The following is a 13,037-nucleotide window of genomic DNA, read 5'->3' as shown; positions in this document are numbered from 1 at the left end:
GCCATTTATTCCCCAAAAACGTCCCCTTTTTAAAAAAAAATGTCCCCGTCACCTGAACTACTGAGAAGAGACGTCTTTGCAGAAATCTGTGAAGCTTTTGCTCTTTTAGATTTTAGACCGAGGAGGAGTTTGCACATTAAAAGGTGCAGAAAACAGCCTTCAGAGCCAGATATACGTCAGATAAATGCTGTGTGGTAGATCTCAACACGACTGACCTGCAGAGGAGAGGACTGTCCATTTAAAATGCAGTTAAGTTGATGGTTCATCAAGGAGTATTACTCTCTCATTAAAAAGATAGCTTGAAGCTAAAGGAATAGCATGAGAGCATCGTATTGGATCAGACTCCTAATTGTAGAATGCTGCATATCACCGAGAATAAGTTATAGTTTCTCTTCTTTTCCGTGTTTCTTTCCTCCATCGGGGCAGAAGCTGGTGACCTCGTGCTCTCCAGTGACACGATTGTCGTTTTCGGAGCAGCTTTTCTGGGAATAGGTAGCATGCTTGTGTCATTGTGAAGAGCTGTGCAACATTAGTGGTGTGCGTTGCGTCGGGCGGCCGTCATCGTCCCGTGATGAGGTTCTTCTTCGACCTCGTAGTTTTTACCTATTTACTCTTTGTTTGGTTTTCTCGACCTGACAAATCGCGGCGCTCAGCCGTAAGCGTAGCATGACCGTGTTTACGCGCCGACATTTTTTTTTTTTTTTTAGGAAACAGTTTTTAAATGTGTCAGGTCACGATGTGACGTCAGAGCGAACCTCTCGGCTTGGTCTTTGTGGCGCGAACGTGACGTGGAGCAAAGCTGCGGACGTTTACGATCCTTTTCGTGTCGTCTGAGCCTCACAAAAAGGAAACTAATGAAGGAGGAGACGACGCTAAAGGCCGTCTGCGCGATTCCTCTGCACGATTCCTCTGCGACTCTCCGGCCGTCTGAAACCTCGCGGTCCATCGGATGAATGTTAAAACCTGTTTGATTCTCAATGTACTGACCTTTTCTTCTTGGTTGTTTTGGCTTTGTGTGCGTAAACGCATGATCTCGAGGGATGACCGTCTCATGGTGCGGGTGGTTGTGTTTCGTGGGGTACTTTCATCTCTTGCATGTTGGTGGCCCCTCACAGCCCAGCGTCTAGTGGGGAGGGGGAGGGGGGAGGGATCTTCAATTTAAAGGTTTTTAAAAGTACATAGTACCCATTCATGTATCGCGACACTGGGACTTTTTGAATCTACGTGAATCTCGCTGGAGCGTTCTCCCTAAACGTTGACCCCCATAGCTGGATGTATAGTTTTTAAATACTGTGAAACTACAACAATGTTATTGTCTCTGGTTGTTTTGCGCTGTTATATTTTATAAAGTGTGTACGTGTTTAAGTTACAAATAGCCTGAATGTATTCCATGATGGGTTGGAGAGTTTAATTCAGTTTAGTTTTTGTTTTTTTTGTAAATGCCCTGCAAGTCATTTTTCCTCTGCCGGCCAGAGTAATAACTGCAGTATTTTAACCCTTTGCAACACACGTAACATGCACTTAAAAGTTTTAATGGCGAGTGCTTGAACTCGATGATGTAGCCAAACTCTTCAGAACGTGACCTTAGTTGTAAACCGATCATCAAGCATTGCTGCTACAAATGTATTTACCGACTGCAATAAGTGTCTCGGTGGAAACGCGGTTATTAGAATGTGAAAGTACTTTAAGGGTCTTAGATGAACTTTCACGCCATAACAATATCTAAATGATCTCTTGGATTTATCATGGAGGAGGTGCACGGTGACATAATGCATCATGGAATACAGAGGCAAGTACTTGTATGTGCCACGTCATTTTGTGTTTTTAAGTGATTTTGTCTGTCACATTCCAGCTGTTTGGCATGCAAAAAAAATGGAGTAATCATGGCTTGATGGGGTGTACGTGTGCGCGTAAACAGTCCTGTTATTCTTTCATGGAACAAATGGAACAAACGCGAAACAATCCCCACCATTACTGTGCTGTATTTCCTACTCGACTGCTGCTATACATCGTAGTTGTGTTTCACTACTTGAATACGTGTTTTCTATGTGTTTACCTCAGGTCGTCTGTGTTTCAGTGTTATTTGTTATGGTTTTCCCCTCCGTGTACGCCTTTATGCATCTCCTTCTGAACAACTAAAGATTAGCGAAGCTCTAGCCCGTCATATTTGTAGTGGGTGACCATGGGTGTTCGTTTACATTCATGTGTATATGTGTGCAACACTGCTAGCTGTCAAATGTGAATACAGTTGCGACGGGGGGAGGGGGAGGGGGGAGGAGAATAAAATGGTAACTTGCACATACTTCATGTACTTTTCGTCAAAAGTGATTGTTATCATACTACGGTAAATATTTAGTGTGATGTGTAACACAATGCCTTGAGAGCAAATACTTTTGAGGTTGTGTTGGTGTTTTGCAGTAGATATACAGAAAACTATCTAAAGAAACAGGTGACGCCTCACTTAAAAGCAAAGAAATGGGTTGACAACTCATGAAGATAATGTTGTAAACATCATTTGCAAACATAAGTTTGACTTTCTATGAAGCTTTACTGAAGAAATAAAATTGTATTTTATAAAGCGCCCACTAATATTAAGGAATGTCTAGTCGAAGAACTCCCGTATTCTCATTTAGCCTTTAAACTTGATTAGACTATCTGCCTTCATCTTGTTTTGCAGATAATTGCAAGAACATCATTTTGATAGACATGGTTTGAATTTTTCTTTTTCTTTTTTAATAAGCTGCTGAAATTTAAAAAGGAAAAAAAAGTAATACTTTTGGGGCCACCAAATATTTTGGATCATGCAAAGAATCTATATTGTATTGTAGTAATTTTGTAATATTTGTAAGCTGATATAGTGGATGTGACTGGTTACCATTGCTTGATTCTGTACAATGTTCCAATAAATTGTTTACATTATTTCCTGGCCTTGTGTCTTGTGTATGTTCTCACATTTTTGTCGAGCATTTTCCCTGCTGCGGCTGCACAATATCAACACACAGGGATCATATCTCATATCCTACGGGTTCATATCTTTTATCAGTTTGAACATTGGCTCAGGCTTTATCAGATTCCAGCTTTAGATTAAGGGTGCTGCAGTTGACTTTGCATATACATGCTAGTCAAGTTTTGTGTGTGAATATAATCAAATGTTCTCTTTAAAAAAAAATTGTATCAAGTGCAACACTATTATATAAACATGTTGTGCTGTACTTAAGTTGAAGTGTAGTCAAACAACATATCTCCTCAATGTCGTCACTGGTGTCTAGGAACACGTCATGTGTCAGGACAAGTCTGTGGGCACTGAAGGCATCACACACGCACACACATGCTGTCTGGTATTGATCACTTCTCAGAAACTGCCAGCAAAATATACAAGAGAATGAATGATCAGAGCTCATTATAATAGCTTTGGTTTGTATTGTTGCATCAAAACGTGTATCATTCTTCATTATTATTATTATAGAAAACAATGTAAATGGAACCGCAACGTTTTCAGCCGACGCGAGTACCAGAGTTTACGCAGCGCACTTGAAGGCATCTCTTCAATGCAGCGGCGGCGCCCGTCGTTGTCCGCCATTGGTAGCGCTGTTTCGTTCACCAGGAACTAAAACTAAATGTCTACGGGAAGAAACCGTAGGGGAGGTGGAGTCTCTACATGGGGAGGGAAGAAGAAAGGGGAGAGGAGCGAAACGGGGAAAGGCAGATACAACAGAAACGGGGGGAGGACGGTGGATGATTTACGCCATAAAAGTTGCATTACAACCAATTTAAGAGTTGCGGCGAAGAGGAATAAAACAAGATGATAACGCCCTACTTCCTAGAGAATTTCTGGGTAGGTTGTGTTTTTTATTCACGGTGTTTACACCGGTTGCTACTCCTTATTATTCTCCTGCTGTGTTCCCTTCCCTAACATGTTCATGTCAGCCAGGAATCAAGTGTTGTTCACGTTACAGAGGTAGCCGTCATGGCGGTGTCGGCTGCCGCCAGACTCTCTTGGTCAGCAGACACCCCCGTCCCGTCCCGTCCCCAGCCATCGGTCATTTTCCTCGGCGTTTATTATTTTGCTACCCCGGGGCTTGGGCCTCTGAACCCATCTAACATGAAACCGCCACAGAGTCCACCCTTTGCTCCCGCTAATTGGCTCTCCCGGGCTTCCTTGGAATGTTCATGGTCAGTTCCACGATTGCCATTGGCCGAAGCGGCTGTCAGTCACGACCGTTGGCCGTTCGCGTCATATTTTTTTCTTCTTCTTCCGTAACAAAGTTTCAGTGAGAGGCCAGATGTTTAGTAAGTTGAAGAACAGCCTTGAAAGAAACAAAAAAACACAAAACCAACTTCTCACTGCGTTGTATATTTAGCTAATATTTGTGTACTGCGTGTATTACTACTACGCCGTGTACACTGTTGTGTATTTACTTCCGAAGGGTCATTTCTCTTCCGTTTTGACGTGGCCACGATGGACGGCTGTCATGAGCAGGTTGAATATCGTAAAAGCATAATCTCCTTTACTGTTACTACTGATATTGATTTACAACCTGTCTGTCTGTTTCATAATATTATTGCTTTAGCAGAAAACTACTAAAAGCACAAGTTGTTGAGTAAGAGTGCAAACATGGTTTACCACTATTACAAGTATGATTGAAAAAAAACAAAAACGTTTTGTCTTATTTAGTCATCGAAACTGTTGATTTGACCACTTTTTACTTTGATAATTTCTCGATCTCTCAACACCACCCAGAGAGGTTTTGGAGTGTAGCCAAAGGTAAATGTCATGACATGTTTATGGGAGATATTTGCTAATACACATGGTATTGCTGCTATTTATCTATGATTAAGTATCATTACAGAGTGCTTGGATCACGTACTGTATGTTGCAAAAATATATTAGTGCTGCTGTGTCCAATGAGAAGTTCACACGTCTGTATTTTGTCGTCTGTTCCAATAGTATAAAGTGCTGTCAAATAGCCACCGCTCGTGTTGCATTCCTGTCTGTCTGGTTTGAAAGACATCAGCTCCGGGTCTTCAGCTGCGGGTCTTCAGCCCTGATTGACCTCAGCTTCCAGGTGGCGAAGGCCCTACTTAGAAAAAAGATTTGATGAAACAAAATTTGTTCCTGAAGATGGCATTAAGCGAAAGTGTTTCAGAAAGTGCAATGCTGTCAACCCCTCAGAGCCATTTCTTCTTCTTCTTCTTCTTCTTCTTCTTCTTCTTCTTCTTCTTCTTCTTCTTCTTCTTGTAAAAAAAAGGAGACTTCATCATTAACTAAATGGGGAAAGAGGCGAGCCGAGATACTCTCTTGATTCTTCAATCTGCCCTTTGTGCCCTGCAGTTGGACACAAGAGAATCCAGTGATGGGGAAAGATCAGCTGTGTTTTTAACATGCAGGACACACGCACACACACTTGGCATAGAGAACGCATCCTTTTCGCTTTGACTTGACTACAAATCATCACCACACACAGAGATGAGGCTTCACTTTTGCATAGGACGCCTCAATATACACCTGTCTCTCTCACTCTGGAGACTTTGTCGAGACATTTCCCTGCCGGTTCGTCTCCTTCGTATGTGATCTTGGCATGAGACTCCTCACCTCGAACAAAAGAGTTCTTTAAGAAGTGACATGTCTCTCTTGTCAAATTTGAGCCTGTGCAGCACTCGATAGGTCGCCGGCTTCAACATTTCCGCTTACAAGGTTTTTTCGCCAGTCTCAGATGTCCATTTCCTCGTATTTTCTTCCCTGTCTGTGTAATGTGTACGAGTAAGCTAGTTCAATGTCACCTGTTGATGAAAGTTTGAATGTCTCCACATGTGCTGAAGTGTCTCAGGCAGCGGATTAGTTACAAAGAATTTTGCTCGGTTTCTGTAACAAAGCTTGTATTCTTTTAATGTCACATTTTCACCGTTAGGCTCTTAATGACTCAAGATGCAGAGCGAGTCAGCGACTCAAAATGGTAACCCACATTTTTGGCAAGTGAAAGTTCACGACTGTGATAGGGGCTTATGTTTCATGTGGACTCTGTAAGCTTTCAGCGTGTCATGGGAAAATAAGATGGCAGCGTGATAAGCAAACAGTGCTGATGCAGCCAACAGCCCTGGGATGGACTCCTTCACCCTGGTGTTTGTATTGTGTGTGTGTGTGTGTGTGTGTGTGGTCTATTAGGTTCTCACACAACTCCACTGTGTGCAGGCTTCACAGTCTGACATGCAAAGTGTTGCAATAACGCAGCAAAGACTGAAGTCAGAAGACGTGATGGACAATGGTGCAATCTTCCTTTTAGAGTAAGGCCTCGTTAATTTTTAGCAATGGGTTTGAGTTTTGAGGTTTACTAAAGGTCTAGTGGTGATAAAACGGGTTACATGTAACCTGTTTTGGGGCTTGTCACTCTCACTGTCACATCCCCGACTGTGAGTCACGGTCAGGTTCCTTCACATTCATGCTCACACCACCAACAGAGCCCGGGCTTGTGTGTGCACACATTTCCAGGACCTCTCCGGTCACATGACCGACGGGGCAGACGCTCTGATGTCACCCTGCCGTCCGCCCCGTCTCCGTGCTTCTGGGTCTGCAGGCCGTTGTTTTTATGGGCTGTCTGGAGAGATGGAGGCTTGTTCCCACTTCTTTCCACTGCTTCTACCTGAAGGAGTCCCGTCGGCTCTCCGTGTAACCGAGCTGCTCGTGGAAATTTATCGACCGAGACTTCCCAAAGCACACTTAGGCTGTGATCCTTTTTTTGCACCATTATGTGATGAATACACAAGCATTAAGGGGTTACACTTTCCGGCTTGCATACCAATATGTTTTATTCAATACTGAGATATATGTAACATCTTTATGTTCTGCAAAAACAAGTTTATTTACTGAATCCTATTTTGCATATATTTTCGTTTTTTTTTACATGCATTTATAAGAAAAGTAGCTTACTTGGCATCAGTGCTGTTTACTGAAAGAAATATATTACGCAACTGTTTTTGATTGTAGCAATGATTCAAAATATGCTCCAGCTCCTCAATGGTGGAGCTTTTGATTGACCAAATGTTTGATAGCGGACTGACTGTTGTTAAGGTTTTGGACTGTTTGCAGACAAAAGAAAGAGGCCGTATGATACTGAAAGATAAACAGGTCTCTCTCTGCAGCCTGACCGGCATCGAACACTCGGTTCTCTACACACACGGCGCTAAAACTGGTCTTCTCCTCTCACAGAGAATTCCTGTCCTCCTCTGCACGGCAGATGTTACATGATAAACTGCGGCACTGTTGGTTTTGTTTATCTGTTCTTTTCAAGGTGGCTTTTTCAGATGGAACATGTAACTGTTCCTCATTGTGTGTGTTTCACTGTGTAATGACAGTTATTGTGGTGTGTTTTCTGACCCCGGCTTCAGGGTGCGCAGACTAAAGTCAAGCCGTTTGGTTATAAAACTTCCTGCGTCCCATACTGTGGTTATTAAAAATAACATAGTGATATAAGAGTATGTATACGTTATAGTACATAGTACATAGTGCAAGTATCTTGATATGAGGCCAGATGGAGTGTTCCTTTGGTTTTTGGTTATTTTCTTGTGGTGTTTGTTTAGTTTCTATGAAGACAGAGACTTCAACGTGACGAACAGAGCTGAAACTTGTGCTTCTTTTCATTGCGAATGAATTTTTTTTCCTAAAAAAGTGTCAGAAAACAGTAGAAAAATACCTGTAATTTGCTTGCTTTGTGCAAACAGCATTGTAAAGACAAGCTGCAAATCTTCCCATGTGAGAATCTGGAACGAGGAGACGTTTGGCGTTGAAAAAGGACTGAAATGTTTTATTGATTATCAACACGGTCTTTTGATGAACGACTGGATGAATCATCGAAACGAGCCGTGTGTTTTTGTGTTCTCAGTGTCAGATTTACAGTTGTTTTTTTTTTTAACTTGCTTTGCATCCACTCATTCTCTGATTTCTCTAACTCCCCCTCGCCCTCATCCATTTGAAGAAGACAATGTCTCATTGCAGAAGTCATGACCTGGTTTCTGAACATCCAACAGACCATGTTGTGTGAGCAGCTTCATGGAGGAGCTGTAGTCCCCGGCATTGTTGAAAGAAACAAGAGTCAAATCTATTCCACAAAGCTCTTGTTTGCTTAATAATTAGCTCCACGAACCCTGAACACACCAGTTCCAGTCGGGATGGCTCTGCATAACCTGAAGTAGTAATGTATTCTCATTATTTTCCCATCAAAGCTCCCTGTCTCCGTGCTTATGAGTGAAACCACTCTTCCCAGCAAAAGCATTAGTGCACATTCAAGCGTGACGCAAGCCCGCCTGGTTGCCTGGCTATTACCTACGTCTGGTTTACGTTTTTATTTGTGCACCTCGGGCACACAAAGGCGCTCAGTCCCCCCCTGCAGCCTGTGCAGTGCAGCAGACGCAACAGCCGGGATCTAAGTTCACGTTGTGTTTCTGTCAGCGAGGATATTGGCACAGACGCTGCCGCTCACTCGCTTCCCTTTTTAAAAAAAATGTTGTATTGTCGGACGCCGTCTCCGCTGCAAACTGTGCTTTTGCTCAAACAAAGCGTGATTGACGCGTGTGCTAACCTCTCGGCATGTTGTCCTCCCTTTTTTTGGGAGGCGGGACGAGGAGTTTAAAAAAAACACACACACACACTCACACAACAACCCTTTCCCTCTAAACCCAAGCATAATGAGTGATTCTGAATTTCACAATGTTGTGGTTTGAATATTAATCACCCGGCTCGCGGGCTTCCGTCAGTGAGTTTCCAGACGAGGACGTGGAGCACCCGTGCGTCACTGATGGAGTCGTACAATCCTAAACCAGCCAGTGGGCCAATAATTGATTGTGAAACTTGATTATATTACAGGTTTGTCCTCGTCCCGGCCCCCCCCCCCCCCCCCCCACTCCCCCGCTGCTCTGTAGGGTCCAGGTCCAGTAGTGTAACGCCCTGAGCTGCTTCCTGTGTTTGTTGTTATTATTTTTTTTGTATTCATTGTCATCACATTCCACACGGGCTGCACGGTCGTCGCACAGAGCGAGACCCCCCCTCCTCTTCCTGTTCTGCTTCGTCTTTTTTCTTGCTTCCCTGTTTTGCGGGCCGGTTGGCCAATAGCGGGCCGAGCGTCTCCCTCCTGTGTTTGCGGCGCAGATGTCGCGTCAGGTGTATTGTTATGGGTTTGTTTCTCGCCGCCCGCCCGGCCTCGACACAGCAGTTTGCATGTCATGCTGTTTGCTGCGGGCGGCGTTGACCGCTCAACCTTTTGTTATCTGGTCCGCAACAGGAAGTAGATCTCAGCGGCACGCTCGCTGGGGCTGAATGTAGGCCGGGGCGGACCGAAGCCCGGAGAGAGAGAGAGAGAGAGAGAGAGAGACGCTTCGCTTCATAATGTCTATTTGCTCTGTAAATAAAGAGCCACCTCTGAGCTTCAGTTGGACACGAACGTCCTGACCTTTCATCTCGCTGTGCAATGTGGAAAAACAAGGATCTTTGTAGGACTCGTCCCAAAAATGCTGACAGCGGATCGCTCCAGGAACCAGGAAGTATCCGGTTCCGTCTCGGGCCGAGAGGGGACACAGAGTTGGCCCTCAGATTTAGAAAAGAGGATGAGATGTCTGCTTTTTTTTTTAGTGAAAGTATGCGTTTTCCTTATTGGTCTTTCATTTGGGTCAACCAGCCTAATGGAGGCCGATGAGGAAGTGAAACTCTTCTTCTTCTTCTTCTTCTTCTTCTTCTTCTTCTTCTTCTGCTCCTCCGCCTTCTTCTTCTTCTTCTTCTTCTTCTTCTTCTTCTTCTTCTTCTTCTTCTTCTTCTTCTTCTTCTTCTGCTTCTTCTTCTTCTTCTTCTTCTTCTTCTTCTTCTTCTTCTGCTTCTTCTTCTTCTTCTTCTTCTTCTTCTTCTTCTGCTTCTCCTCCGCCTTCTCCTCCGCCTTCTTCTTCTTCTTCTTCTTCTTCTTCTTCTTCTTCTTCTTCTTCTTCTTCTTCTTCTGCTCCTCCGCCACCTTCTTCTTCTTCTTCTTCTTCTTCTTCTTCTTCTTCTTCTTCTTCTTCTTCTTCTTCTTCTTCAGTCAGGTGTTTTACAGGATATTTGAAGCTCACGCTTCCCTGGATATTTTGAATAAACACAAAACATTACCGAACAATCTAGATTCAGATCCTTTTTTTGTCTTTTTATTTTTTCAACTACAAATATCAGCTCGACGAGGCATGTTTATTTGTAGAGCACATTTCAACAACAAGGCGATTCGAAGTGCTTCACATAAAAAGCATCAAAACGTAATGCAGAAGAAAACAAGATAAAAAAACAATTAAGAACATTCATTAAAACGTTCAAAAAACAGTCGAAAAGCAACAAAGAAATTATAATAATAATCAGAACCGTGCAGAACAAAAACATTTTGTTCTGCAATTTGAATGACCTGCAGTGTGTTTCCAATACAGGAAGAAGCGCTCTGATGTCATAAGAGCTCCTCCAGGGCATTTTTCTTTGGTTGTGATATTGTCCTTTGAATGAATTGGGATTGTTTTGATTGCTGCAACTTGTGATTAAATTAGTTGTATTGGTCGCCCGTGCTGTTTGTAGTGTAAACCATCGTTTAGTGTGTAAGTAATCAGTCTAACAGTCTGTATTGTCATTAGCAGCAGCAGCAGGGTGTCGCAGCTTCATTCGTATGAATTATTCAGGAGCGTCGGTGTCACCGGATACCCATCGGCATGGTTACGGCAACACAGACGGGCGCCGCTTTCTCTCGTCTCCTCCGCCGCGGTTTTCATTAATCGTGTTTTTGAACTCATCCGCTCGAACATGTCGAAGGCGGCGCGTGCGGTCGACCAGCGGCTGCTGCACACGCAGCTGGGAGCCATGCAGACGACCATGAGGATGCTGCTGCTGGAAAAAGCCTTCGCGGTATTCGACGGGTCAAAAACCCGGAGTGTTTGTTTGTTTGTTTGTTTGTTTGACTTTGTAACTGATCTGTCTGCTTTTTGTGTTGTCTCTGAAATGCAGGGAGACAAAAACAATGGCTTCGACGTGCTCTACCACAACATGAAGCACGGCCAGATTTCCTCCAAGGAGTTGACTGACTTCATCAGAGAAAGGTAGGAACCACAGAGTTAATATGTTCATCAGTGCACTCATTGACCCATTAGTCTCTGCTGCTTCAACACGGGTCCAACCTGTTCTGTGGCGTCTAAATATACTTCAACGTCGGCCCAGGGAGTTCCTTGTATTGTGATGTCAGAGTACTCATATGACACTGCGACTACAATCCAGTCGCTACACACCTCGTTGGGTTTGATCTCTCCAGAGCTGCAACTCACTAGTAGTTCATGCGTCGCTTGTTCTAAACCGTCCTTAACCGAAAGGTATTCAGTTCACTATCATTTGGGCTGGAGTACAACACCGGTACTCCTAAAGGAGTCATTCCCAAAAGACTGGGTCAAAACCCACTGCTAGGTTGTAGGACATCTTTGCAGAGAGTCTTATTTTCACATTTATAATCGCAGTTCAACTTCAGGCCACATTATGGAGCCTGAAAGTTGGTATTTTTGTTGTATGATTGTTGCCTACTGATAACATGGAAGCTATAAAAGCCTTTGCTTTCCATTCATAAAGTATTTAAAAGCTGTGTTTGCACTCGACTCCACCCCACCGGGGCTTGTTGCTGCTGTACTGTTGGTGGTCGAGGAAAAAAAAAAAGCGACGAATAATTCTTGATCCAGGTACAAAAAGGATGTGACGCAGGTATGGTTTGACTGGAGAAGGTCTGACACTACGTCATACTGGGGTATTTCATTAGATGCCTTAAAGGTATAACATCCCTAACTGTGTAGTTTCACATTAACTGATTGTGTTCGTCTTATATCAGAGAGTTCAGTGTCTTTTTGAGGAGCTTCTCTTTATATTTATCAACAAAAAAAACAGCAGATTGAGTCAAAAAGTGCAGCATTGTGACGAAAGCTTGAGGGAGACGAGTGTGGGTGTTTCTGCCTGTGTGTGTAACCTCTTTGTGAAAGAAGCTTAAACCTGCAACCTGCCATTATGTTCCTCACCGCCGGTGTCTGCGGCGTGATAATAACCATAATAACAGCTTCTCTTCAAACACTTCCCACCGCCATAACGATTGGCTTCGCCGTGTCAGAGCCGCATGTTTGTAACCGGCCGCTCGATAGAGGCGGTCGACCACCGGAACCGTGGACTTTTTACTCTGCGACGCTTGTGATGCAATGCTCACCGCCTCTGTTTAAACCCGTTAGACTCTTTTTTTGTTGTAATGCATCATTTTTGCATCTTTTAGCTTCCTCACGTTGCAGAGTGGATGGATTTTCATGAGTTGTACGATAATTGCTTGTATCATCAAGCTGGCTTGGAGGTTTTAATTCATGCACTGATGGGATGTGCTTCTGGAAAACCTGCGCTGCGGCTCCCTCTAGTGGAGAAAGAAGCTTTGTGCACTGAGTTAATCCTCAGCATGTCAGTGGCAACCCCTTCTACTTAAAAAGTATTTTTAGGGCAAACACACATACGAGAAATCTCTTGCTGGTACTTTGTTATCTGCACTGAAAGATAGAAAAAACAGATTCACGCTCAGTTCTTCTTTTATTCTCATAACTCGACAACCTTTTAGATCACAAATGACCTCCTTCTTTCAAAAAAGTAACCCAAAAAAGACTCAAAATAATCTTGACTTCAAGGTTCACATACATGTACTTTCGCTTAAGCTATGTACTACACACTACTTATTAAAGTACACCATTGTTGCAGCTAGTGTACGAAAAAACAAACATAATCTACCACTTTACAGGAAGTTACACAATGCATGCAACGTCAATTTGTCCTGCAACTTTGGACTCTCGCCACTGATTTGCACAGAGTTACTTGAGATTAAAAATATCTAATGCTGGTTCCTTTTGTGCATTGCATTGTTGGAGGATTGTGTCCAACAACAAGCCGCTAAAGAAGCAGCCGTTCTATACTGTTTTGATTCAGGTATTCACATGTGAGCACGCAACATACATGCATCTAACATACCTCAGACTTTGGTCATAGT

At 43.4% G+C, this 13,037-nt stretch overlaps 1 protein-coding gene across 6 annotated transcripts in view; it reads left to right on the top strand.

Annotated features, from left to right (window-relative positions):
• Positions 1-3,648: 3,648 nt before the first annotated feature.
• The window catches only part of fcho2 (FCH and mu domain containing endocytic adaptor 2), a 38,036-nt gene continuing 28,647 nt past the window's right edge, over positions 3,649-13,037 (top strand). For 4 of the 6 annotated variants that reach the window (XM_068573497.1, XM_068573496.1, XM_068573495.1 and 1 more), the window contains exons 1-2: positions 3,649-3,835; positions 10,994-11,085. In XM_068573497.1, coding sequence (XP_068429598.1) covers positions 3,803-3,835; positions 10,994-11,085 — 125 coding nt within the window. In that variant the 5' untranslated portion in view covers positions 3,649-3,802. The remainder of the gene's footprint in view (positions 3,836-10,993; positions 11,086-13,037) is intronic. The other 2 variants (XM_068573499.1, XM_068573498.1) reach the window with 1 other exon arrangement.

The sequence above is a fragment of the Clinocottus analis genome, unplaced genomic scaffold (assembly GCF_023055335.1).
Source record: "Clinocottus analis isolate CAN_PGR_092001 unplaced genomic scaffold, fCliAna1.0.p SCAF_13, whole genome shotgun sequence".
NCBI lineage: Eukaryota > Metazoa > Chordata > Actinopteri > Perciformes > Cottidae > Clinocottus > Clinocottus analis.
Note: the sequence above shows the minus strand (reverse complement) of the source record. Positions and strands in the feature narration are given on the sequence as shown.